This window comes from Drosophila santomea, chromosome 2L (genome assembly GCF_016746245.2).
Source record: "Drosophila santomea strain STO CAGO 1482 chromosome 2L, Prin_Dsan_1.1, whole genome shotgun sequence".
In the NCBI taxonomy this organism is placed as follows: Eukaryota; Metazoa; Arthropoda; class Insecta; order Diptera; family Drosophilidae; genus Drosophila; species Drosophila santomea.
This window is the reverse complement of record NC_053016.2, coordinates 19,091,434-19,115,206: the sequence shown is the minus strand read 5'-3', so window position 1 is coordinate 19,115,206 and position 23,773 is coordinate 19,091,434. Positions and strand designations below refer to the sequence as shown.

The window sequence follows — 23,773 nt, the reverse complement described above, 5'->3', positions numbered from 1 at the left end:
CTCAAGATACTTTATAAACAATCCCTTTTAAAGAAATAAATGTGGTTATGGTGAAAATTAAGGCTCTCTTTTGGGTCCTGAGTAGATTGTGAACTCGGCGAGTTGTGATATTCAATGCTGTTAAAATACGGATTTCTCTGAATTTTGATATACTAAAAATCATGTTTCTAAAGTAAAGAACAAATTATTGCATATTTTTCAATTAATTTTGTTTCTGGACGGTAGCAGCATTTACTTAAAGAGTGTAAAGTGTTAGACTTGGCTACACCAAGTAGAGCTAAAATACTTATTTCCAAAGAGGGGCAATAAAGGATTTCTGTTGTTACCCCAGCCATTCGGTTTTATCTGCTGCTGAGTGACAGCGAAGCAGCGCCTGAAACTTGGGGACTCTATGGCTTGTGTGGTTTTGTTCGGCTCGGGTGTGAATAAGCCAAATGGGATTTTTCAACTCACTTTGGAAAAGCTTGGTCTTGTCAAGAAAGAAAATGCATTTAACTCCTAACACGTTTTTATCTATTCTACAAGTTATTTCTTGGCTGTTAAGTTATCAAATTTAACATAGTTCACATTAGATACGCTTTTGGCCATCAGGCAGGCTTTATTATTTTCTTCATTCTATTTTAACCTATGGTAACATACCACAACTCAAAATTTTAAAATTTTAGGTCTCCGAAATTTGTAAATTTTATACCCCGATTAGCTAGTTTTATACACCCCAAAATGCGGATGCTTTGCGACAGACTTTCCGCCCTGACGGCTGGAGCCATGGTCGGCGTTTGGTACGCCCAAAACTTCCCCTGTGAAAATCCCAAGGATGGAGGCGACCAGGATAAGGGCAAGGACAAGGCCAAAGGCAAAGACAAGGGAAAAGAGAAGGAAAAGGGGAAGGATGGTGGCCAGGACAAGGGCAAGGAAAAAGGCAAGGAGTAGGGATAAGAAAATAGCTTAATCGGGTGGAAAAGTGCACCATTTAGACAAAATGATACGATACGATACGATGTGCAAGTCCTCTTAAACGAATTTCTCTTCTAGTTAATCGTTCTAGTTGACATGAGCAAAACTCCAACGTCGAAGATGCAATTGGCAAGAAAAGGCAAAGTTTGAAGTAAATGACCATTTGAACGGTACGACAGTTTCTCTGATAATGCTTCCGAAAGAGCCCTGTTTATATGGTTATATTAAGATTTGCTCCGAAGCATTTAAATAAATATACGGAAAGGCGTATTGTATCATCTTCAACGGCTATTTTTTCCTTTGGGGGTATGAGTGGCGAATTGAAAAAATTCGCGTTTACTTTTTTGGTTGTGCCCCCAACTGATTCGAATTTCGCACATTGATGATGTTGTGCTGCATGCGACAACAGTTCGCAGCGATTTCAATAAAAGTTTCTCACCGAGTTGGTAACGGTTGGTAATGGTACTTTAATTTCGCATTTTCACAGCCCAGATACACACGTAATCCCAGCTAATTAAATTTTTCTTTGAAATCGTTCAGTTAATTAAGTGTGCGCAAACCCAATAATTTAAATTGTGTAGAAAAGTGCTTCAAAGCAGGCTGTGAGATTTGGGTTAATGGGCTTTGAAACTTCGGGCCGGCACTTTTCAGTTATCCGTTTTGGCCGCAGCAGTAGACTTCCATAAACCTGGAAAAACTCTAAATTGTGTAAACTTAAAAAATCATTAGTTGTTCCGAGGACCTTCTAGTCTTCCTTTGGTAGTCATCTATCTACATCATGCATTTGATGTGCGAGCGATTGTCTGCGGTTTTTGCGGGCGTCTTAGTTGGTTTGTGGTACGGTAAGACCTTTTCCGAGGAGGAAAAGCCCAAGGAGAAGGGCAAGAAGAAGTAGACCTACGCTCGCAGGTCCCGCAGAAATCAGAAATAAGAAAGCTCGAATTTCTTAGGTGCGTATCAATACTGCGAAAATTACCCAAAAGCCTTTAGATAATGTCTTTGATCTAGTAGTCGAGTCGGAAAACTTCAAGCCAGTTCAACGTCCTGTCCACGCGGCAGCCCTGACATAGCTCAGTGTTTATTTGGCTTTACAACCAGTATATCACACTTTCGACGTACACAAAATTTATACCGTGTTTGGTTTTTATCCAACATCCATCAGCTAGCGACTTCAGTTTCGGTCTAAATTGTGGCAAATCCTGTCGAGCTCTCGCAGCCATGCCCTGTTGTAAGCGTACCGAGGTCCGCAGGGTGTGCCGGCCGATGCCGTCGCTCCTTGCCCGGCTCAACTGTACGCCGTGCAACCGCGTCCTGTTCTTCGTGATCGGAGTGGGACTGGGCGTGCTCTTCGTGCGCAACAAGGACGACAAGTCGGGCGCCAAAAAGAAGGACGAAGGCAAGGCGAAGAAGTAGGACTGATCGATCTGCCATCCGCCATCTTCCATCTGCCATCTGCCCGGCGGTATTAGCAAACATCCAAGCCTGGCACTATCTAGCTAAACCTGGATTCGTCTCCCATAAAGTACCCCATTCACTTGCAGCGTTAGCCAGGGAAGACAAAATGCCATTCGATAAGTTTGTCCGCCGAAGAATGGAATGGAGAGGAAATTTCTCAGTCGATAAATTTATCTAAAGAGCAATTTGTCAATCGAACAATTAACTGCCACATTCTATACAGATTTATTCGATTGATCTATTCTCTATTCCTCTGTTAAAACAGCTATTAAATTGGTCCTGTAAAAGAATTTTATTGTGGGATCATCAAAAGGATTTAAGGGACCACAACGTTTTGGAAAACGGAAAATGCTTATAGAGGAATATTTCTATGCACGATTTGCTTATTTATTTATCGGCTATATTCTATTCCTGTATTAAAAAAAAAAAGATAATCCGGGATCATCATTTGTCTTTGGGGGCACATCGTAATAAATTTACTAATTTTGGGTTCTTGAGGGGGTAATACATTTTATTGTATTCATCATACAATTTGTAATAATATATTAACGTATTGGGAAGCCGTAATCGTTAAAAACATAGTTCACCACCATTTCGCAAAATCATTATCAGGAAACCAAAATGTTAATTTGAATTTTAGGGTGCTGTATATTTTTAAGCCCTATATGGTTATCCAATTTTTGCAAAGCCATTTCTTTTCTCCAGTTAAATTTTCCATCCGATCTTGTTACTTGATTTGGAAGTATTAGGCTGGACACTAGATAGTAAATAAAGAAGCCTTCCATCAACTCGGCAATGGACTGACCAAAAGTAATCGTTAAGTAGGCCATATAATGCACTTGAAATTTTTGAAGTGTAGAAACGATATGATTTGATTCGAATTTTGAGGCAAAGCATCCTGCTCCTTGACATCTCCGTTTGGGGGACCATCCTTAAGATCGGTTACTTGCCCTCCTTGCCCTTCTCTTTACCCTTCTCCTTGCCCTTGCTCTCCTTCTCCTTCTTCTCCCTTTCTTTCTTCTCCTTCTCCGCCTTCTCCTTGTCAGCCTTCTCCTTCTCCTTCTGCTTCTTCTCGCGCTCCTTGGCCTCCTTCTCCTTCTCCTTGGGCGACTTCTGGGCCTCCTCGGCCGCCTTCTTGGCCTCCTTCTTCATTTGGTCCCAGTATAATCCGATGCCCGCCCCGATCATGAAGAACACGAATCGGTTGCACGGAACGCAGTTCAACTTCTGCCACAAGGTGGGAGGCGGACGACAGGGGGGCGGTGGCGGAGGACAGCACCGAGGGGGCGGGGGGCAGGCTGGCTTGTCGCACATCTTCAAAGGATTTCGGATTAGATGTCCGCGCAATCACAGGATCCCTCTAATAACGTATTAATTTTACGCCAAAAAAAATCAGAAAAATGATGTTAGCCGAATGAGAAATTTAGAACAGTGGGGTCTGTGTTGCTTTTGGATGTGAGTTAAGTATTTGACGTTTATTTCGTACACTACTTTATAAAATATTGTTGCCCTTTAATACCTGCCTTTTAAGAATTCGTTAGTGTACTGAAAAAAAAGCATTCCAGCTTATTGCGTAGACCACGATCCTTACAACTAGGATAATCTTTTAGGTATCCAATTTTTTACATATTCCATTCACTGATAAAAAAAAATCATTAGCTGTTATGTTTTTTAATGTCTATGTTACAGTCATAAGATTTTTTATTTATGAAACAGTTTAACAAACTAAAATCCAAAAGGGTTTGTAAAACGCACTTTTATAAAATTATAAGCAAACTCATTGGTCTCTACTTCATTGCCAGTATTGTCGTTTTAATGAACAAAATTCAAAATTATTAATTTGGTAACAAAAATTACTGTTTTTTTGGGAAGAAAATTATGGATAACTCTTGGTTTCTCACTTTTATCGTAGGCTGTATAGTGGGGTATTTGATAGGCAAGCACAATTAGAAAAAGGTAAGAGCTCCTATGCATTTGTGGTAGGCTTTTTCAAAGCAATCAATTTTGTTTATTTTAGGCTTTTTAAGTTCCAAAACCACTACTTTCCTTTCAAAAATGGATGTAGATTGGATACTCACATTTCTAGTCGGTTGTTTGGTGGGATACGTGGTGGCCAAGAATACCTAAGAAAAGGTGAGAAATCTTTGGGTCAAACTAAGTTCGGCGGAAATCTAGTGCCATCCTCCCGACTGGACTGGATTTTGATTGGGAAGATAACATTTGGTATCAAACGTTTTAAATCCGTCCCGTACTTCGGAAATTAAAGTAAGAAAAGCAAAATGACCCACGTTATAACCTTTGCCTTGGGCGTGATTATTGGAATGATGAGCTGCCGGAAGTGCTGAGCCTAAGCCTAAAAAGCAAATTAAAAATTATATAATTTATGAGGAACATAAAATATATTAATATGAACAATAAATAAAATCCAAACTTACGTATTCCATTTTTTTTGTACTAAGCTGGCTGGAAATTAAAAACAACAGAGAGTGCGCGACTATTGGATACCCTTACTCAGTTCAAGGGCTGAGAAATGAAGATTTGCAAGCAGCATAATAAATGCTGTTGCTTGCAGAAATCGATTTCTTTATTGGAATGGGTTTGGGATTGATTTTTTCAATAAACATTTACTAGTCGTTTAATAATTATATCTAACTAGTTGCCTTTTCACGTAAAGTCAGCTTTTTACTTATTCGTTGTGAACTATTTAGGCCGCTCTAACAGCTAAAATTAAACTAATCAGAGAAAATGGAGTGGATTTTAATCTTTATCATAGGCTGCGTTGTGGGATATCTGATATCGCAGAATACATAGTTGCCACCTTAGGAAAAAAAATGTGGCATAAATTATTAAGGTAAATAAAATAGAATCAAGTAATCTTGGGGTTTTCTTTTCTAAAGTTGTGCCTCAAATGAAAGTATTCAGTTTTTTATCGACAGTCAAAACGAAGTGTACGTTACGTATGCTCGTAAATAAAGCAAATTTTCCGTTTACATCTCGGGAATTGGAGTTCTATTAAAAAATATGCAGCGGTTTATAACTTTCGTTGTTGGTGGAATCGTCGGTTTCCTCATCGCCAAGAATACCCGCGTAAGTCTCTGTAAATTCAATTCGTTCTTTTGTGATATTCAAATTCCCTTCTGCAGTAAATATTATCATGGCCTATGTAATTTGCTTTGGGATGGGCATGGTTTTCGGCATGTTCGTATGCCGTCGTTGTGAGCCCTGATTAAGAAGACTCCACGGATCAATTAACACCATTTGATAGACTCTAAGAAATCAAGATGACCAGAACGTTCTATTTAAAATGAATTTCGAATAAATAAGTCTGCCACAATCATACTGTATTATTGTATCCTAATTCTACTGCTTTCTGTTCCAGGTACTTAATCATTTGAAAATATATTTTATATTGATTCGTAAGTAAACCTTTGGAAATTTCTATTTCAACTGTACTATTTTTTGCGGTTTTCATTTTATAGTCGCTGGGGATTAAAGCCAAGTTGAACGCATTTATGACTTTGTGAAATTTTTTCCCACCTTTTCTTTTAATGGCTGAAAAAACAAGGGCAGCGGCAATAAATACATACGTCAGGATCTGAGTTGGGTAAAAGTTTTCCAACTTAAAGTAAAGGAGAAAACTTTCCACTTTCTCAATCTTTTGGGGCCACAAAGGTGGGAGTTAGAGCAAACTTTAAGGGCAACCAATTGCCATTTTGTATGTGCTGGGAGGCTCGGAATCCCTTTGTCCACCTCCTCCTGGCCATTCATTATGATTGATTATTGCACAAATCCAGGGTTATACATATGTATATGTGTACTACGTCGTCAGCCGCACAAAACGTTTAACAAATGAGAAGACAGACGACCTCCTGACACACAAATGAACTCGTTCGCCATTTCAATCAGTCTTTGGGCCCCCAGATCGAGCCGCAGCATCCGCATAAATAAATATTTTATGAACTCGGCACCAGCACTCCAGATCCAGATCCATTTCCAGTTCGGTTAGGCTCGAGTGCGTCGCTCTGCATAACTTAGGCCGGAATGTTTGTGGCAAGTCTTATCTGGGTAGCAAACAAAGGTGGAACTCAGCCCAGTCCCCTTTTCCCACGATTTCCCCCCGGTTTTTCATCTGCGGTTAGGTAATTGGTTAAGGTGGCGCTCACAAGATTGACTCGCCTACCAAATGAAACGGTTGCCTTCCAGAATGATTGATGCCGCTGCCAGGATGTGGGTGCCCTCCCCCCACCACTCACAAGTTATATTGCTTAACCGTGCGTCTCGGGACTTTTATAAGCCGGCCCAACAGGTAAGCTGCTCATGGGAATCTCACCTGGCCTTCGAATTGGGGAAGGGTGCCCTTCGTCACTTTTACTGATTGGTTGGCTCCTTTATTTGTTACCCCTTCCCCAGGAACTTCCTAAGCATTCCTAATGCTAATTTGTCAATAAAAAGTTTTAATTGAATTTTTGCTTCACATGTCGGCACTAATTTATGCAGTTTCCTGGCTAACAGCGCGAGTTTGAATTTGAATTGAGCAGTTCAAAGCTACTGTTAATGGAAAGCTTTCGCCTTAAACGCTTTTCCCGTTGGTGTTTGTCGGTGTTTGGGGTGCAGACTCCAGAATCATAAGGCTTATTCTAAGCCTTGATCATAAGGCTTATTGCCTACGCGCTTTCGGGTCCGACTTGTCGAACTGACCGGCCTCTATTATTTCCGTTAAGATGCTTAAATTGGTAATTATAGACAGCGACAAGTTAATAAAAAAACAAAACAAATCTATGAACTGTTGTTGTCTTGTTCGATCATATTTCTGGTATAGTTTTATTCGGCTTACGTGATATAATTGCGTATATGTATAATTAATATAAACGTAGCTTCATGTGTAGTTATGTGATTATTACAAGGTGTAAATCAAAATACAATTGAACTTACAATACCCCTATCATGTATTTTTATACCCGTTACTCGTAGAGTAAAAGGGTATACTAGATTCGTTGAAAAGTATGTAACAGGCAGAAGGAAGCGTTTTCGACCATATAAAGTATATATATTCTTGATCAGGATCAATAGCCGAGTCGATCTGGCCATGTCCGTCTGTCCGTCCGTCTGTCCGTCCGTCTGTCCGTCTGTCCGTCTGTCCGTCCGTATGAACGTCGAGATCTCAGGAACTACAAAAAAAAGAAAGTTGAGATTAAGCATACAGACTCCAGAGACATAGAAGCAGCGCAAGTTTGTCGATTCATGTTGCCACGCCCACTCTAACGCCCACAAACCGCCCAAAACTGCCACGCCCACACTTTTGAAAAATGTTTTGAAATTTTTTCATTTTTGTATTAGTCTTGTAAATTTCTATCGATTTGCAAAAAAACTTTTTGCCACGCCCACTCTTACGCCCACAAACCGCCCAAAGCTGCCACGCCCACACTTCTGAAAAATGTTTTGATATTTTTTCATTTTTGTATTAGTCTTGTAAGTTTCTATCAATTTGCCAAAAAACTTTTTGCCATGCCCACTCTAACGCCCACAAACCGCCAAAAACTGTCAGTGTTGAAATTTCTTCTTCGCACATCCACTAGCTGAGTAACGGGTATCAGATAGTCGGGGAACTCGACTATAGCGTTCTCTCTTGTTATATTTTAAATATTTTAATAAAATAATTTTTACTGATTTTAGTTTTACATTTTAGATAATAATAATTTATGTGACATAATTATAACTACAAGGTTTGCATGTTTGTTTATTACAAGATGTACATATATAATAAATGCAAATACAAATGCTTAAAGCAAACATATTGTAAGAGAAGAGAATCTCTTTCAAATTTTTAAATTTGAGAATTAAAAACAAGAATACTTTAAAACATCCTTTAAAAACCTAAGATTCCATTAAAAGCACGTTTAAGTTAGTTATGGAATGTTAACTGAACATAGTTTAATTACTTAGCAGCGATGCTGGTCGCACTGTTAACTCCACTGGCCTTCTATTATTAACATTCAGCGTAACAGTAGTGTGTACCCGGCAGATACTTTTCCGGTTCAGTCCGTTTGGCGCCCTTGCAACCCACCACTGTGGTGAGTTCATGCATTTCCGTTTCGCTTTCCGAGCCTGCGCCACTTCCTTTCGCCGAGAAAGGTCCTCGGCAGGACTTCAGTCCTTATCACAGCGCCGAGGCGAGCGTATCTAAAACAGGCGCTCTGACGCTTCAACCGCGAAATATTTTCAAAACTAAGCGCTCAAAAACGCTTTTCCTTTCCAAGTTCAAACCAAAGATTGTGCACAATAAGTGATAACTAGGCAGTGAAACAGAGGAAATTTGTAAATCATTAAAGTATAGTGTTTCTCTGCTTTGATTAAATATTTTAAATAGTCGTCGAACTTTTGAAGTAGTGTGATTAAATAAATGAAGAGCAAATTTTTATTTAAAAGATACTAGTCTTCTAAAAATTTAAAGTCGCCATACAACGTTGCTGATAAAAATCTGTATCCCCGATACAGGAAAAAATTAAATAAAAAATATTAATTCTATTGTAATCTACAAAATACATATTCAAGACACCATTCCCGCCATTAACAAGCTTAAAGAGAAGAAAGTAATGAAATGCATTAGGCAAACCAAAAGTACTCGTTTAAAAATCGCCAAAGTAAATTTCGCAGTTTTAAGCCAGCCACTTCTGCAATTAGCCAATTTAATGCCCCAACTAATCAGGTCCTGCTGATGGGGATTATGGACTAGTCCTGCTCTTGGCAGACTGCTATTTGGTTGTCACTGAAAATTGGCGGCAATTCAGCCTGAAGTCTTCCCAACAAATTGACTTGGCAGGAGAAAGTTTTCGCCAAACTTTCCGCAAGTCGAAAACATTTATGATGACTTGACACGCGCCACATGTTGTGCGCTAAACTAAGTCAAATGGGGAAGATTAATTGGATTCCATATTAGCAATCGAAACCGGGGACGGGGCTGCCACATCAGTCAATGGGCCGAGAAGCCGGAGAAGATTACTTTAATTAGCTGCCTCCGTAGAGTTGACAAGTCGCCGCCTGGCTGGTTTGCCGTGTAATTAAGTTATTCGCTTGGATTTCTGCCACTCGTAGTATTTTATCACTTTATTATTATTAAATGGCTGCTGCGACAACAGGCTGTTAATGGCAGTCCATAAAATGTCATTTCTGTCGCTCTGTGTGTGTGTGTGGTGTGTATCTATGGGTGGGTGAATCGGTGAGCCTAAGCGGCGTCATTGTCATGATTGTTTTAATGGCTACTTGAACGGAAATTAACTGACATCTGCAGATAAACGAAATACCCACTCAACGTGAACCGCACAATCTTAAAGCTCCATCGATTCCAGAAACGATTGCAGTCGGGCATGAAAAATGCGTACCGACTTGCGTTTCGCACTTTTCCAAATATTTGCACATCCAAATGGCAAATAAGCTAATTTGGCCCATAATTCCCATTTCGTACGCTCGCGCTGTGAATTTCCATGTATGATAAACAGAAATGGCAACCAATTTGTTCACGAACAGCAAGAAGAACAAAAAACACAAATGCAAATTGCTTTTCGGCACGAAGAATATGAAAATTATGAAATATGTGCGACATTTCTATTTGCATACATTTGGCCAAGAAATTTTCAAAAGGTTGGGAGGAATGGCAAAAGAGTATACAAAAGGGTGTGGGGAGGGGAGGTATGGTAAACAGAAGTCAATTTGGGCCAAAGGTGAAAGCCGTTTTCCATTATAAAGGGACATTAATTAAAAACGCTATTTTAAAAAAAATTTAATTAACTAAATCAAGTCCTCTTTTGGGTAGATCAACATGTAAGCATTAGTTAGTTAAAATTCTTGTATAAGAGTTTTTAATATCATAATTCGTCTCTGTTGGCAGAGATAATCATTTAAATATTTAACCAATTGAAATACTTTTCAAGACACCACTTAGCGTTTGATGAATTGCTAATATAGTTCTATGTACTGCTTCACTTCCTTCTTCCTTTGCCTATGACTTCATTTCGCAGTAGCTCATCAGGACTTACTTAAGCCGAAAGACCACCTTTGGCCCCGTTTTTCTCTTCTATTCCGTTGACTTGGCATATACGCACCGACACTAAAAACCACACGCTCCGGCCACAAAAGGGGGACCAAGTGAAATGTTTAAACGAGGAGTGTAAAAACAACATGCTAAACGCTTTGTAATACGCTTTTGTTCGGCGCAAGAGCCATTAAGCTGGCCAAGTGATAAATTCGTCCTGCCTACTCAAGTTTTTTGCGTCGCTGCTGGTGCACAGAGGAAAAAATCTTATACTTTGGCACTCAATTTCTTAACCTTGTTAGATTTTTGTGCTAATACAAACAAAAATACCATTACCATACCAGTATGTAAAACAAAATATTTTGTTATCTTATCTTATGAAAACAAATATTACGAAATATTTTAGCTGATGAGTTTCACTTCGGGATGTTAGATGGTTATTTTTATGTTTAATAGAAATAATTAATAACTTCAAAATTAATATTAAATATTCCACGATATGTTCTCTCTGTGTAGTGCTGCTGGACAGCGCTGGCCGAGAAAGGGTCGCGTGCGGTTTTGGCCAAGTTTAGAGCATTGATTTATGAACGGGATGCCGGTGCAGACATTAGCCTTTCTTTGTGGACATTCCTCCTGCGGCCTTTGGATTGCTTTGTTGTTCGCTTGTTGCATGTAATGACGTCATTAGGAGCAAATTGCCCCCCATTTTGCGGCAATCGATTGCTTCCGCACGATTAAATATGCTAAGCCGAAAGGGGGAAGAAGCAACAGTTTGTCTGCCCGTCTTGATAGCTCCACTTCCTTCCTCGTCCTTTGATATTCCTTCCCCTTTGTTGTCCTTTCTGTTCCGACATGTCGTGCCCCGCTGGTCGACGCCTACTTTTAAAACTGTTGCGCATTTTTGTTGGCCGACAGCCAAGGCGTGCCGCTGTCTACTGCCGCAAGTCCTTTCCCCCGCCGCAATTTCGTGTCCTTCACCCTGTCTCTTTCACTCTACCCCCGCTTTCGCTTTCTCTGCGTTTTGTTGGCGCGTGCCAACTTTCACTCGAATCGGGGAAGCACACGCAATGGGAAAAAGCTGCAAACGTAAGAACTAAAGTAGTGTTCAACAAGTTGTGCAAAATAAATAAAAGCCATGCCAGTTTTTTAAACAAATAACGCATATTCTTCAAAATCAGAGAGGAAATATCTTTTTTTGTTAGTTTTTGTATGATCAATTCTTATACATATCAACTTCGTGTTAACTTAGGCCCATCAAATTGCAGTTTATGTTTTATATTTAAACTTTATTCCCTTTTTGTAATTTCCGAAACAGGCAACAATCACATGCGAGTATCTCCCTTGTTCCCAAGAGCCTGGTTATGTGTAAACCGAAAATGGCTCGATCGCGTGGGAAATGGCAATATGGTTGAGATGGCTGATATGATTTGAAAGGCTAATTTGGCGAAATGCGAGTGCAAGTTGGGTCTGCTCCAGTGAGCAGCTGCCATGAAAACATCAAAGCCATTTCCACTTCCAGGCCGATGAAATGTGCAGCATTAGAGGCGAGCGGGATTCATTTGATCCCATCATATTTCTGGGGTTTTGTGCGCAATCAAGATACAGGACCATTAAAAGACGACCTTCACTCAATTTAAGCGATTCAGACATCAAGTTTATTATGCTGCACATAAAGCCAGGACATAAACTGCCAGCAGAATGAGCATAAAAAGGAATGAGTGGGAAAGGTAGAGGGGACTGGGGGCAGGGATGCCCGAAAAGTCCACCGAAAGAGTTCATGAACTGTGACGTCTTTGGACTTCCGTAGGAGCAGCGGGCAAAGGTCACCGGATTACCAATTTCTATTCGCTTGGCTCACCAAAATGAATAAAGATATTTTCGGTATGCAAATGCCAGCAGCGCCAGCGAAACAAAGCCAAACTGTCTGGACAATGAAACAAAAGCGCTGCTCTGCGAAATTATTTAAATTTGGTGCAACCAAATTGATTTGTTTGTGAGCTGCCAGTTCAACGATCCTGTATCTCTCGCTCCGGGTCCTCGAAGGACTAGCATCCAATTCGTGTTCCAAGTGTTAATGCAAATGTTTGCATACATTTAGGCAACACACACGCCTTTGACTGCTTCAACGGAACATTATGGTTTCCCTCTGTCTGCCGTCAAGGATATTGGGGCATAGCAGACTGCTCCAATCTGGGCAATCGATAAACCTAATGAGCCGTGAGACAGACGGGTAGACGGGCAGACGGAGTGGCGTCGTCACGGGGCTTGTTTTAAAATAAACCCTCATGCGGGAACCAAAAATAAACTCGAGGTGGAACACTCGCAATACTTCCTTGATGGGGAAAACAAAAGGCACAGTCGGAAAATTGAACATAAATGAATAAATTATTTCCTGCTGTTCAATTCGATTTTACCTAATTTTAATTTAAGAGCCTTTTCATTAGGTAGGGTTTGCCAGAGGGCGTATACCGCCTGTAGGTGTCTTGGTATCCTTACAACCCCGAAATTTGGTTACTGAATAATATCTTCGGGCTGCCGCAAATTATATAGTTGAGGTGATATTTCTGTGCATTGTTTTGCGCCCTTTAAGCCCAGGAACTGGGTTACTTGTACCCCCGGGACCCACACCGTTCGGGCCTTGAACTGAAGCCCATAAAAAGGTGTTAGCCGCGGGACAGGCCAATTACCGTAATTGCGGGGACCACGAAAAAGTGCCACATCACACATCACAAGCATTACCCGCGGATACTTAACGCGAACAGGGCGTATGCTTGATCTGCGACAGACAGACGGCACGCACAAGATTTCCAAAGAAAGCACTTCGATTAATCACATCGAACGCCTAAATAATTCACGGCGAGCCATTGCCATGCAAATTGCATTTGGAGACAGAATGAATAAAAGAATAAATGCATTCGAGAGTAGAAGAAGTGGAAGCAAGAGGAAAAGTGCAGACAGTAAAAGTTCAAAGTTCGCACCAAAACGTCTAAGAAAGCAACGAGTACAGCTTTTAGATTTTTCGTTGAGATTTTTTAATTGAAGTCCGAGCACATCGAAAGCCATAAAACGAGGTGGCATATGGCTTAAGACCAGACCGGGGGTTATTTAAATTACAAATAGGAAAGGTCCAGGGCGAAAACGGTTTAAGGAAGAAAAATCTATCAAGCGGAATGAAAACCGCACAATGTTCTTTAGATTCTGAGACGGCACTTGGTTCTGTCATTTGTCAATGTGTCACTTAGCAGACTTTTCAAGTCACGTCTGATGATTTGGCTTTGTGTCTGTCAGCGAAGGTTAAAGGCGAACAATTTTATTGACTCCTTTGGGCCAGGCCGATGGAGTCCTCAAATCACTCACACTGAACGTGTTCAACGGCCTGTTACTTCCGTAACGAGACTTAAGCGAATTGCCCCTGCCGCGGTGGACATGAATTCGCAATTAAAAAGCAATCAAAATGAATGAAAGCATTGAATACCGCAGAGCACATTAAATAATGTATAAAATTTCAATTGAATTCCGGGATTAACAAAGGGGGAATTCCAGTCAATTCATACATTTTAATTAATTGGGTAAACTGAAAGTGGAAGTGGAAAATAATGTACGCTGAGTGTAGTAAGAACGCGTCAAATTATAAAAAGTGTAAAAGCAGGACTTAATGACAAAATGAGGGCACAATGCTTGCCATATCATGCTCATCCATTTCCGCCGCTGCCATTGCTTTTCAAGGCTACGGCCGTTAGGGCAATAAATTTATTAAATGGCCAAGAACACACAATGGGAGGACGCAACAACACCCAGATGGCGGGCAACAAAAAATCATGTTAAACAAGCTATAAATAAGTGTATGCCAGCGTGTGTGTACATGCGTTCTGTCCTCAATTGCGTGTTCAAACAGTGAAATTAATTGCCCGACTAGGGCAATCAATTTTGATTAAAGTTGAAGTTGGCCAGAAGTGCTGAAATTAAACAAGTGTGATATTATTAAAGGGTCCAAACTAGATAAGACCACCCATACATATCAGTATAACCATCCAGAGGTCGAAAATGCAATGCAATTTCACAAAGTGATCGAAACGTGAAATTACCTAAAGTGCTTTGAGCCGCGGTCATTCGAGCCAATGGATCATCTATTATGCAACATGGCGGGCAACAGTCGCAATTCGTCCTACAATTGTCTCTCCTCGTGGGACTCCTATGATCGAATACCCAGGTAAGCCAACATCGCGTATACGCCGCGGGGTCCTCAAAATCTAGTATACGCCAAGTGTGCAGTAACTCAATTCGAAACTCGATTTGGACCATTAACAGGTCAAAGCAGTGACAAGGCGTCGATTTATAATCAAATAAGCTTTCAACTAAAAGCCAACACTGCCAGAAATATGCAGGGCTATGTTAACACTATATATTAATATCAAGTAAGAACAACATCTCATTTATTTCTCATTCTCTTTAACGTGAGCTTTACGTGTAGGAAAAAAAATGTCTAGAAAAAAATTTTAAATACCAAATTTTGTCCAGGGAGCTGACATAACTAAAGCGAAACAAGGAATTATTTAGCAAATTCTGTAGCTTTTCGCAGAGGAATTTCCATATAAATATTTAAGCAAACAAAAGACACTATTGCACTTTAAATAACAAATTAGTGCCGGAAGCTTGTCGAGCAAAATGCATTCTCATCTTGAGAAATTTCCGGAACTCCGCCCCTAGTAAGCTGTCATCTACAAACACATAAATAAGTGTATATCTCTGGCTAAGAGCTCTTAGCTTTTACGAGAAGCAATCAATGCAGCGCTTCCTTAATGGACTTCAACAGAGATATAGAAGTGCCTCATCAGGGCAGTAATAAACATGCTGGAGCCGAGAACAAAAAATCAGCAGAAACTGCCGCACTAGATCCTTCAAAGGATGCAATTTGTAGCCACCTGAAACCACGCATGGGCTTGAATGGCGTCCTTTGTCCGCCAATCCTTTGTGTTGGCCAGGCCCAAAAATGCTGTTGTGCTAGGCTCTCTCGCAGGTCTCCTTTGTGGCCTTTGATTTGCTTGGCTTTGCCATTTCGCCATCGCCTTCCTTCCTTCTTACTGACGCAATTTCAATAAGGAGTTGTAATCAAATCTCGTCAAAATACAGAAACCCGAGCCCACCACGCACACGAAATTAAATCAAATTTTCTTTAAAAAGCGCAAAATCAAAAATCAATGAAGGTAAAACAATCTAAGCACATCCAGCCCCGGGCTGCCCATTCGCCCATTTTAGCCAGCTTTAAACTCAATATCTGTGGATAATCAAATGATGGCACAACAAAAACACATTATCGTGCAATTTGTCCCCGGCTCAACGTGGCCCAGGTAGTTCTCCCCACTCAGGTCCATGAAAACCTGGATGAGCTAAGGAAAGGAATCATTTTAAGCCACAGTTGGGGGATACTTTAAAAGTTATTAACTTTGCGGGCTCTGGCACAAACTTCACATAGTAAAAATGTGGGATCCTGCGGGTATAAAACCAATTATTCTATGCTAAAAAGTCCGCCAAAAGATATGCAAACAAATAAATGCTATTATTAAAACTTTCAAACATGTTAGTTAAAAGGCATATATGTAGAGATCCTAGTCAGCGAAATTCCCAAAAAAAAATGGAACTTGAGTTTTAAGTTCGGCAGAATATTTCCAAAGCAAGTAACTACAAAAGGCATTAATCTATTCTGAAACTTATATTACTTTCCCACTCCTAGATAAAATAAAAAAATAAAAATGAAAAATCCCAATATAAGAGGATTTCGAATAGTTGGCAAAGTATTTCTAACCGTACACTTAATTTGAGTGGCGCATAAATAAGCAATGATTTCAGTAAAGCTCTAAACAACGCCGGTAATTAAGTTTACGACCTCGACTTTAATAATCCGCGATTTTCCCACACGACACGTTTTACTTTGGTCGTTTTTCAATTTCTGTGGCCAAGCCGCAGTTTTACGTTTAAAGTTTAATTTCCACCAGCATTCTGCATTTTCGCAATTATTTTTGTTTTTGGAATTATTTGCCATCAAACTTTATGCAAATAGTTTTCAGTTTCGATTAAGCTTCAACTTGTATAAATGAAATGCGAAATCCATTTGATATGCACAGCTCCATGGGCGCCACTAAAGACTTAAAGCGTGTCAAAATGGCTAGCAAGCGACAAGTGATTGGTGACCCCTTCTTGGCCAGAACTTATGGCCAGCTGGCCAACGATGGTGCCGCGTTCAATGGCCGGAAAAGCGGCTAGGGATGAACGAACCTGCCGCCACAAACCGCACAAAAGTGCGAAATATCCTTCGGGGCAGGTCAGAGTTGATTGTATGCAGTGGAACGGTGGCGCTTCTGGCCGGGTCATAACTGATTGGTCATTTGCTAGTGTGCGTATGTGTGTATGTTTGCATGTGCTTGGATGGCCTTGGATGGTGGTTTGGGCCATGCTCGTTAATTTCGCCACGCACTCGCAGTCATCGTCCTAGGTCTTTGAAATGGCCCCCAAGGTGCCGTTTCGGCGCCAACTCTGCTGCCGGGAGCCACTTGACTTGAACTATTCTTACAGTTTCCTCTCCTTCTCCGGTGCATTAACCCCCATGAACCATGAATATTCACCAAAATCTTCCCAAATGAGCTGCGACAGAGAGCTGCGAAAACAAAGGCCAAGAAGGTGGCAACCAGTTAATTGAATCTCTCCTAGGTTTCCTTTGTGCCCTGGTTCAAGCTGCTCTTTTTTTAATTACTTGAACCCAAAGTGGATTTCAAATGTACGGGCAATGCCTCCGTGCGGTCAAGTGCAGAAAGATCCCGCAAAAATGTTTGCTCAACTCTTATGATGCGGCTAGCTTGAGTATTCAGACTATGGGACGCCAAATGCAAAACTGGGGCAGCGCATAAAAACTACATTGAGCCACTCAAAAATTGTGGACGGGGCTTAAGTCCCACGTTTGGTTGCTCATACGCCATGTGCGCCGGAGTGGTTAGACTCGTTGTTCACTTAAGCCAGCAGAGCGGCAGCTGCAGTCAAGGGTTATCAAACATAAAGCTATAAAGAGTTCAAACGCAAACTAAAGGAGTCACAAGAGGCAGGCGTGCTCTGTAGCTGAAGTACGGATGTAATATATAAGTGTGCAAAGAAAAAAAGCTCCTTTGATATAATTCAGTAAAACATCCATTCCCTTGCCCCAGACACCACTAGTCCATGAAGGAAACCCATTCGCGGCGCGTTTTCCCGGGCGATGAGACGATGTGGAGACAAAGGGCGGCCGGAAGGCAGTCACGTGTGTGCACGGCAGCCATGTGCTCAGTTCCAGCTTTTCCTTGTTCCATCCCATCCCTTCATGCTTTTAAGATACTTAACTGCACGCACTAACTATCCTTGCACAGTGGAATATTTTTATTTTATTTAATACACAAATATCGCTGTTTATACACCATCTTTGAGAGAAAGTACCTATAACTATTAATATAACTGTATTATAACTATTAAGTTGCATTATACTTGCTTGTCGAATGAGAGGGAAAACTTTACTGTGCGGCTTTAGCAAATAAAATATCTGTATTTATTTTCATGACTCGCGCAATGTTGAAGGACTTTGTTCTTTTTTATTTCTATAATTTGTTCCCAGTGTAAAGTAATAAGGTATCGTGAAGTGTGCAGCCAGCTGCGTCGCTTAATGTGACAAGTAAGCGCATCAATTGCCAAGTGCAGCGAGTGGCGCCACAAAGATGGGGGAATTCGATTGGCGGGGATAAGGTCTTGATGGCGAACAAGGGTCTCTGCAAAGGCTTTGTTCGACAATTCAATTTGGAATCTCAATCATCAGTGCGCTACTTTCTGCTCTTTTTCTTGCAGAGTTCGTGTGGAGTACTATGTGAACGAAAACACATTCAAAGAAAGACTGCAACTCTATTTCATTAAGAATCAGCGTTCAAGTAAGTAATCAGCAGCCAAGTGTAGCCTATGAATTAACCAAAACATTTGACTTAATTACAACAATCAACAAGGTAGTATTTAATTAAATTTGATTAGTGGCGGGCTGGACGGGAAACGGATGTACGGTGTATCCTGCCAGGATACAACCGCCGGCACACAGACAAACGCACAGACCCAAACACACACACGCACAAGCACAGACACAGGCAGACAGGCGGACGGACTAACGAATGACATTGCAAAGGCGAATTCGATAATCTTGAGTAAATATTGATTTGGAGGGAAAATAATTGAACAGGTAAACAAGTCTCGATTGAGGGGGATTTATTTTTCGGTGCCGCAGGGAGCAACCCACTCGACAAACTTTCGTAGACGGTGTCATTCACTCAACTGACCCAAATTCTAACGCATTTCCTATTTTGCTTCCCAAAAAAGGCCTGCGCATACGAATCGCCGATTTATTCCTTAAGTTACTGTCGTGTGTTCTCTATATAATACGTGTGATATTGGATAAAAATCCAACATTTATAACATGGTAAGTCCGCTGGCGGAGAGGGAACTGTCCGGTGATTAAAACATATCCGAATACCACCCCACAGCTATGGCTGCGAGGTGGGCAATAAGACGGAGTTCATCATCTCGGCCAAACTGACGGAGGAGGAGTTTCAGGAGAACCCCATCATAAACTGGGACGCAATACTCTGGGTGAATCGGCCAACAGTGCTCTGGGTCCTGCAGCTGCTTCTAGCCATGGTGTCGCTAACGCAATCCTTGGTTCTCACATATCTAGGCTATAAGGTATACCACCCGCCATAAACTTGATACAACAAAGTCTTGTAAACGAATCGAACCATTTCAGGGCAACATCTGGCAGCAGATACTCTCATTTCACTTTATACTAGAATTAGTCACGACAATACCCTTTGCACTTACGGTAGGTTCGCGCTTGAATTCTTAGTACAGGCTGTTCAGCGATGTTGATCCTTTCAGATTGTCCATCCGCCGCTACGAAATTTATTCATTCCAATTTTCCTCAATTGCTGGCTGGCCAAGCGATCGCTGGAGAACATGTTTGTGAGTAGAGACGTTGTCTTTATTCTAATGCGACATTTATCTAATGTCCTAAAACCTATAGAATGACCTCCATCGCGCCATGCAAAAGTCCCAGTCAGCCCTCTCCCAGCAGTTGACCATTCTATCAGCCACACTGCTGTGTTTGGTCTTCACGAGGTAATGGGTTCTCAACTTCCCCTGAATTCATCCTTCAATATAATCATATTTTATTTATCCCCAGCGTTTGTGGTATCCAGCACTTTCAGCGCGCCGGCCATCGACATTTGAATCTCTTTCAGAGCACATACTATGTGGTTGTGACCTTCTCCACAGTGGGATACGGTGACTTTGTGCCGGACATTTGGCCCTCGCAGCTCTATATGGTCATAATGATTTGTGTCGCCCTCATTGTGTTGCCCACGCAGGTGAGTCCAATCTTGGGCATTACCCAAGCCAAATAGTTCCGTTTAAAAGCCATCTTACTGCCGGGGCAAAAAAAGCCACATCAAATATTTATGCTCCATAAGCCTGGACGAACCTTATCCCCATTCATCATCTACATCTTTGTGAGGGTGGGTGACTTTGGTCATCAATCGATATTAATAAATAGGGGGATGCTGTCGATGGAAATTGCTCACCATTCGCCCATTCGCCAGTCTGCCTTTCTATCAGTGACTGTCTTTCCGAAGGCCACACTGACTGCCATGTTCAACAATTTGCAAACAATTGTTTTATCAACAAAAACAAACGCCAAACAGGCAAGGAGCAGTAGGAATCCAGATTCCACCGAGAAATGTGAGACAGGATGGTTTCTAAAAGTGCGAGTACTGTAACCGAACACTCTTTAGGATTTTATAAGATAGATGGCAAAGTAAATAAAATGTAATTCATTAAATTCTACTAGAAGGGGAAAATAGAAATGGAATGTAGATCTTTATTTGTATGTCGAACATTTTAAAACAAAACCAAAAGGTATAAAATCAATGTTTAAACACATTAAGAAATTAACAAATATTTAATTTTTTCAAATCATATTTTATAATATCTAAATTGCTGATCCTAAGTTTATTAGTCCCATGAGGTGTTGGTGTTGACATAAGTCAATTGAAAGTGTATACAAATACGACTGACCATTGGCCACTTGGCCAAACGGCAAACAACAAGAGCATCCATCAAAACAGTTTTTCTACCTTTTTTCTGGAACAGTTTTGGTTGTGGGATGGGGTTTTATTCTGCCAGCACTAAAAGTTCGAAGTGCATGTCAATATGTTGCAGAATTTATGACTTTCCTGGACCCGCCCAATAATAAAAACAGCAAGTTCCAAGCGGTTTTGGTCAAAATGTTGCAAAAATCTGGGTAAGGTGCTGGCACTTAAATTTAATTGAACTTATTCAATCCCAGTAACCCAATTATCCCGAAAGAGGCTTTCGATAAACTACAAATTCTGATGGAAAATATTATGGAAATTCATCTTTTTGTCGGTTGCTGGGTTGTAAGGTCGCAATAACCTTTGGAAAACTGCACATCAACATGCTTCCCTTTGAAACTACTGCTTTCTTTTAATGGGACTGATAAACCGACCAATTTTATATGAGATGTAGGAATTAAATGTTATTCAGTACCAACTATTACGTCAGACCATTTATGAAGTAAGTGATAAGACGTTTCTAGTACATGTCGGTGCTAAAGTGCCATAAAGACGTGTTATAGGGCCATTAATTTAGTGCAAGCCTTAAAGTGAGAAACGTAATCTTAAAGAGCTTTATGTCAGCGTCAAACGTTTAAAAGATGATATTTTCTCGATGGGATTAATAATGTAGTTGGCTAATAAATTACTCCTATCCTCACAGTTTGAGCAGCTGGCCTTCACGTGGATGGAGCGCCAAAAGCTGGGCGGCAGTTACAGTTCACATCGCGCCCAAAGCGAAAAGCACGTGGTGGTGTGCTCCACCACCCTGCATGCGGACACCATAATGGACTTCCTCAACGAGTTCTATGCCCATCCGCTCCTGCAGGACTTCTATGTGGTCCTGCTTAGTCCCATGGAGCTGGACACGACGATGCGGATGATCCTGCAGGTGCCCATTTGGGCGCAGCGCGTCATCTACATTCAGGTACATGTCCTCCCTAATCCGGATTAGGTTTACACTACTAACTGGCCGGGGAGCACCCACGCCTTTGCAGGGATCCTGTCTGAAGGATGGCGACTTGGCGCGCGCCAGAATGAACGAGGCGGAGGCGTGCTTTATCCTGGCGGCCAGAAATTATGCGGACAAGACGGCCGCCGACGAGCATACCATTCTACGCTCCTGGGCCGTCAAGGATTTCGCTCCGAATGTACCGCAGTATGTGCAGATATTCAGGTAAGTTAGCAGTGCAGGTGGTGGCCCGTTCCGTTCGCGATTAATTCGAATTTTCTTTTGACATTTGCAAATGCCAAATGCGACGCAACCAATCGCACATCCTGCGGAATTTCCATTTCGCATTTCCGCTTCACGCAGACCTGAGCACAAGCTGCATGTGAAGTTCGCGGAGCACGTGGTCTGCGAGGACGAGTTCAAGTACGCCCTCCTGGCCAACAACTGCACCTGTCCCGGCGCCAGCACACTGGTCACCCTGCTGCTCCACACATCCCGCGGACAGTACGTATACGCATGGTAGTCCAGCTGGCAGGACATGCAAAAAATTCTCTATCCGCCGTGCGTCATCGGCTCGCTTGGATGCGTCACGTCACCGGCGGAGTCGGTGGCCAGGTCACAGCCGCTTGATTGCTCATTCAGACGTTTTTCCTCGGGCCTTTATGTTCACATTTAGTATATATATTTTGTTGTGTGCTAGCTAATTTAGTCTACCCGCGGTTCGGGGGGTTAAGTGCATAAGCTGGTTGGTTAGGCCATGATTCCGAGCTTACTTTTTGCCTACTGAAAGTTTTCCTTGAAAGTCCCAGAAGTAGTCGGGCGTTCAACAGACAAACTAAACAAGAAACTGTTTTACAAAAAGGGAGAATGAAATTCAGCAAAAAATGTTGACTTATTAAGTTTCGCATTAAAATAGATCTTTAATAATAAACCTATGAATGGTAGGGTGAGAACTATAGATGTTCAAAATTCGTTTATTTCCGTTAAAGTCATAATTAAAATAAAATTTTTTATTTGAATAAGTGATGAAACGTGAAGAGTAACATGGAGAGTATCGAAAGTTTCCTAAATTTTTTAGCCAGCAGACATGTTAACTAAGCTTTACAGATCAACATTGAATAGCTGCAAAATACTTTTAAAATTAATGAGTTCACCGCAAACAAACGGACGAGTTTGCAGAAATTCAATTTAAAATTCCAGTTTTAATTAAAGCGTTTTGTGACATGCCAAAGAAAAACCAAAAACCTTACTCGCCATCGGCAAGTGTGAAATTAGCAGAGCGCAGATGGCGAGTTGAGGTGAAGGTGGTATTGCGGGACCTCCAATTAAATGCGGCTTTAAGTTTTAGTTTCCGTGAGCTGTGGTCGCGTGGCATGGGAAGCCGTGTTAATCAGATGTCGGCAAATGCTAATTGGGGCACCAACTGAGCCATGACTCATGCATTTCACATGAGCCTACCCGAGATACTCGTACATCCCTACAAGTACATATGTGTTTCGAACAATCCGCAGGGAGGGCCAGCAGAGTCCGGAGGAATGGCACCGCCTGTACGGCAAGTGTTCCGGAAACGAGATCTACCACATTGTCCTGGGCGACAGTCGATTCTTTGGCGAGTACGAGGGCAAGAGCTTCACCTACGCCAGCTTCCATTCGCATCGCAAGTGAGTACTCCGACGCCATCGGTTCGGGAATATCCGAATTTCCGATCACAGCCGGAATTCCTGTTAAACCATGACCATGACCGTTCCATACAATCCCACTTCCGCAGATATGGGGTGGCCCTCGTGGGCGTGCGGCCGGCGGAGCTACCGGAATTCTACGAGGAAACCATTCTATTGAATCCCGGACCCAGGCACATTATGAAAAAGGATGACACGTGCTATTACATGAGCATCACCAAGGAGGAGAATTCCGCATTTGTCGTCAATCAAAATCAAACATCGGACCCCACGGCAGCTGCCAAGGAGGGGGGAGGACATGGGGGCGGCCCCTCCTCATCCGCCTCCCAGCACGCCACTGCTGCAACTGGTGGGTATACCCTTTTCTTAGACCCAAGTGTGTGAGTGTGTGTGTTTGTATGAGGTTCTGCCATTTTAAATTCAAGCGAGTGAATGAACAAACTACTATGTATATCCATTTACAGATAAACATAAATATGATATATATGAATTGTGAGCTTCCTTATTTAGCAACCAGTTCTTG

The 23,773-nt window shown here is 41.6% G+C and overlaps 5 protein-coding genes and 2 long non-coding RNA genes across 25 annotated transcripts in view; 6 read left to right on the top strand and 1 right to left on the bottom strand.

Moving 5' to 3' along the window:
- The window catches only part of LOC120458731 (potassium channel subfamily T member 2), an 89,751-nt gene that overhangs the window by 53,385 nt on the left and 12,593 nt on the right, over positions 1-23,773 (top strand). For 13 of the 15 annotated variants that reach the window (XM_039646494.1, XM_039646491.1, XM_039646481.1 and 10 more), the window contains 12 exons: positions 18,299-18,378; positions 18,815-18,914; positions 18,979-19,177; positions 19,239-19,313; positions 19,370-19,453; positions 19,515-19,609; positions 19,674-19,857; positions 21,284-21,547; positions 21,618-21,796; positions 21,935-22,075; positions 23,083-23,232; positions 23,340-23,599. In XM_039646494.1, the coding sequence (XP_039502428.1) occupies positions 18,299-18,378; positions 18,815-18,914; positions 18,979-19,177; positions 19,239-19,313; positions 19,370-19,453; positions 19,515-19,609; positions 19,674-19,857; positions 21,284-21,547; positions 21,618-21,796; positions 21,935-22,075; positions 23,083-23,232; positions 23,340-23,599 (1,811 nt within the window). Of the gene's footprint in view, positions 1-14,541; positions 14,649-18,298; positions 18,379-18,814; positions 18,915-18,978; positions 19,178-19,238; positions 19,314-19,369; positions 19,454-19,514; positions 19,610-19,673; positions 19,858-21,283; positions 21,548-21,617; positions 21,797-21,934; positions 22,076-23,082; positions 23,233-23,339; positions 23,600-23,773 lie in introns of those variants that run through there. The other 2 variants (XM_039646492.1, XM_039646486.1) reach the window with 2 other exon arrangements.
- On the top strand, positions 604-1,239 carry LOC120458741 (probable inactive serine/threonine-protein kinase DDB_G0293184). Its single transcript, XM_039646504.2, is given in 2 exon segments — positions 604-919; positions 1,033-1,239. Coding segments are annotated over 2 exon segments (276 nt in total). The 5' UTR covers positions 604-720; the 3' UTR covers positions 1,110-1,239.
- Positions 1,733-2,186, top strand: LOC120458743. 3 transcript variants are annotated; one of them, XM_044006930.1, is made up of 2 exons: positions 1,733-1,904; positions 2,117-2,186. In XM_044006930.1, the coding sequence occupies exon 1, from the start codon at positions 1,733-1,735 to the stop codon at positions 1,847-1,849; it is 117 nt and encodes a 38-aa protein (XP_043862865.1). In that variant the 3' UTR covers positions 1,850-1,904; positions 2,117-2,186. The 3 variants fall into 3 exon arrangements, with proteins under 3 accessions (XP_043862865.1, XP_039502441.1, XP_043862864.1); XM_039646507.2 differs by having other exon boundaries at positions 1,966-2,186; XM_044006929.1 differs by having other exon boundaries at positions 1,963-2,186.
- LOC120458742 lies at positions 2,173-2,699 on the top strand. The gene has a single exon (XM_039646506.2). The coding sequence runs from the start codon at positions 2,173-2,175 to the stop codon at positions 2,365-2,367; it is 195 nt and encodes a 64-aa protein (XP_039502440.1). The 3' UTR covers positions 2,368-2,699.
- On the bottom strand, positions 3,038-4,791 carry LOC120458739 (beta-mannosyltransferase 4). Its single transcript, XM_039646502.2, has 2 exons — positions 4,488-4,791; positions 3,038-3,769 (listed from the first exon to the last, which is right to left on the bottom strand). The coding sequence occupies exon 2, from the start codon at positions 3,721-3,723 to the stop codon at positions 3,352-3,354; it is 372 nt and encodes a 123-aa protein (XP_039502436.1). The 5' UTR covers positions 3,724-3,769; positions 4,488-4,791; the 3' UTR covers positions 3,038-3,351.
- On the top strand, positions 4,201-4,843 carry LOC120458745. Its single transcript, XR_005617220.2, has 2 exons — positions 4,201-4,365; positions 4,427-4,843. It is a non-coding gene; the product is annotated as an uncharacterized LOC120458745 (long non-coding RNA).
- LOC120458744 lies at positions 5,109-5,743 on the top strand. 3 transcript variants are annotated; one of them, XR_005617217.2, is made up of 3 exons: positions 5,109-5,260; positions 5,332-5,496; positions 5,553-5,743. It is a non-coding gene; the product is annotated as an uncharacterized LOC120458744 (long non-coding RNA). The 3 variants fall into 3 exon arrangements; XR_005617219.2 differs by having other exon boundaries at positions 5,113-5,260; positions 5,346-5,496; XR_005617218.2 differs by having other exon boundaries at positions 5,113-5,260; positions 5,325-5,496.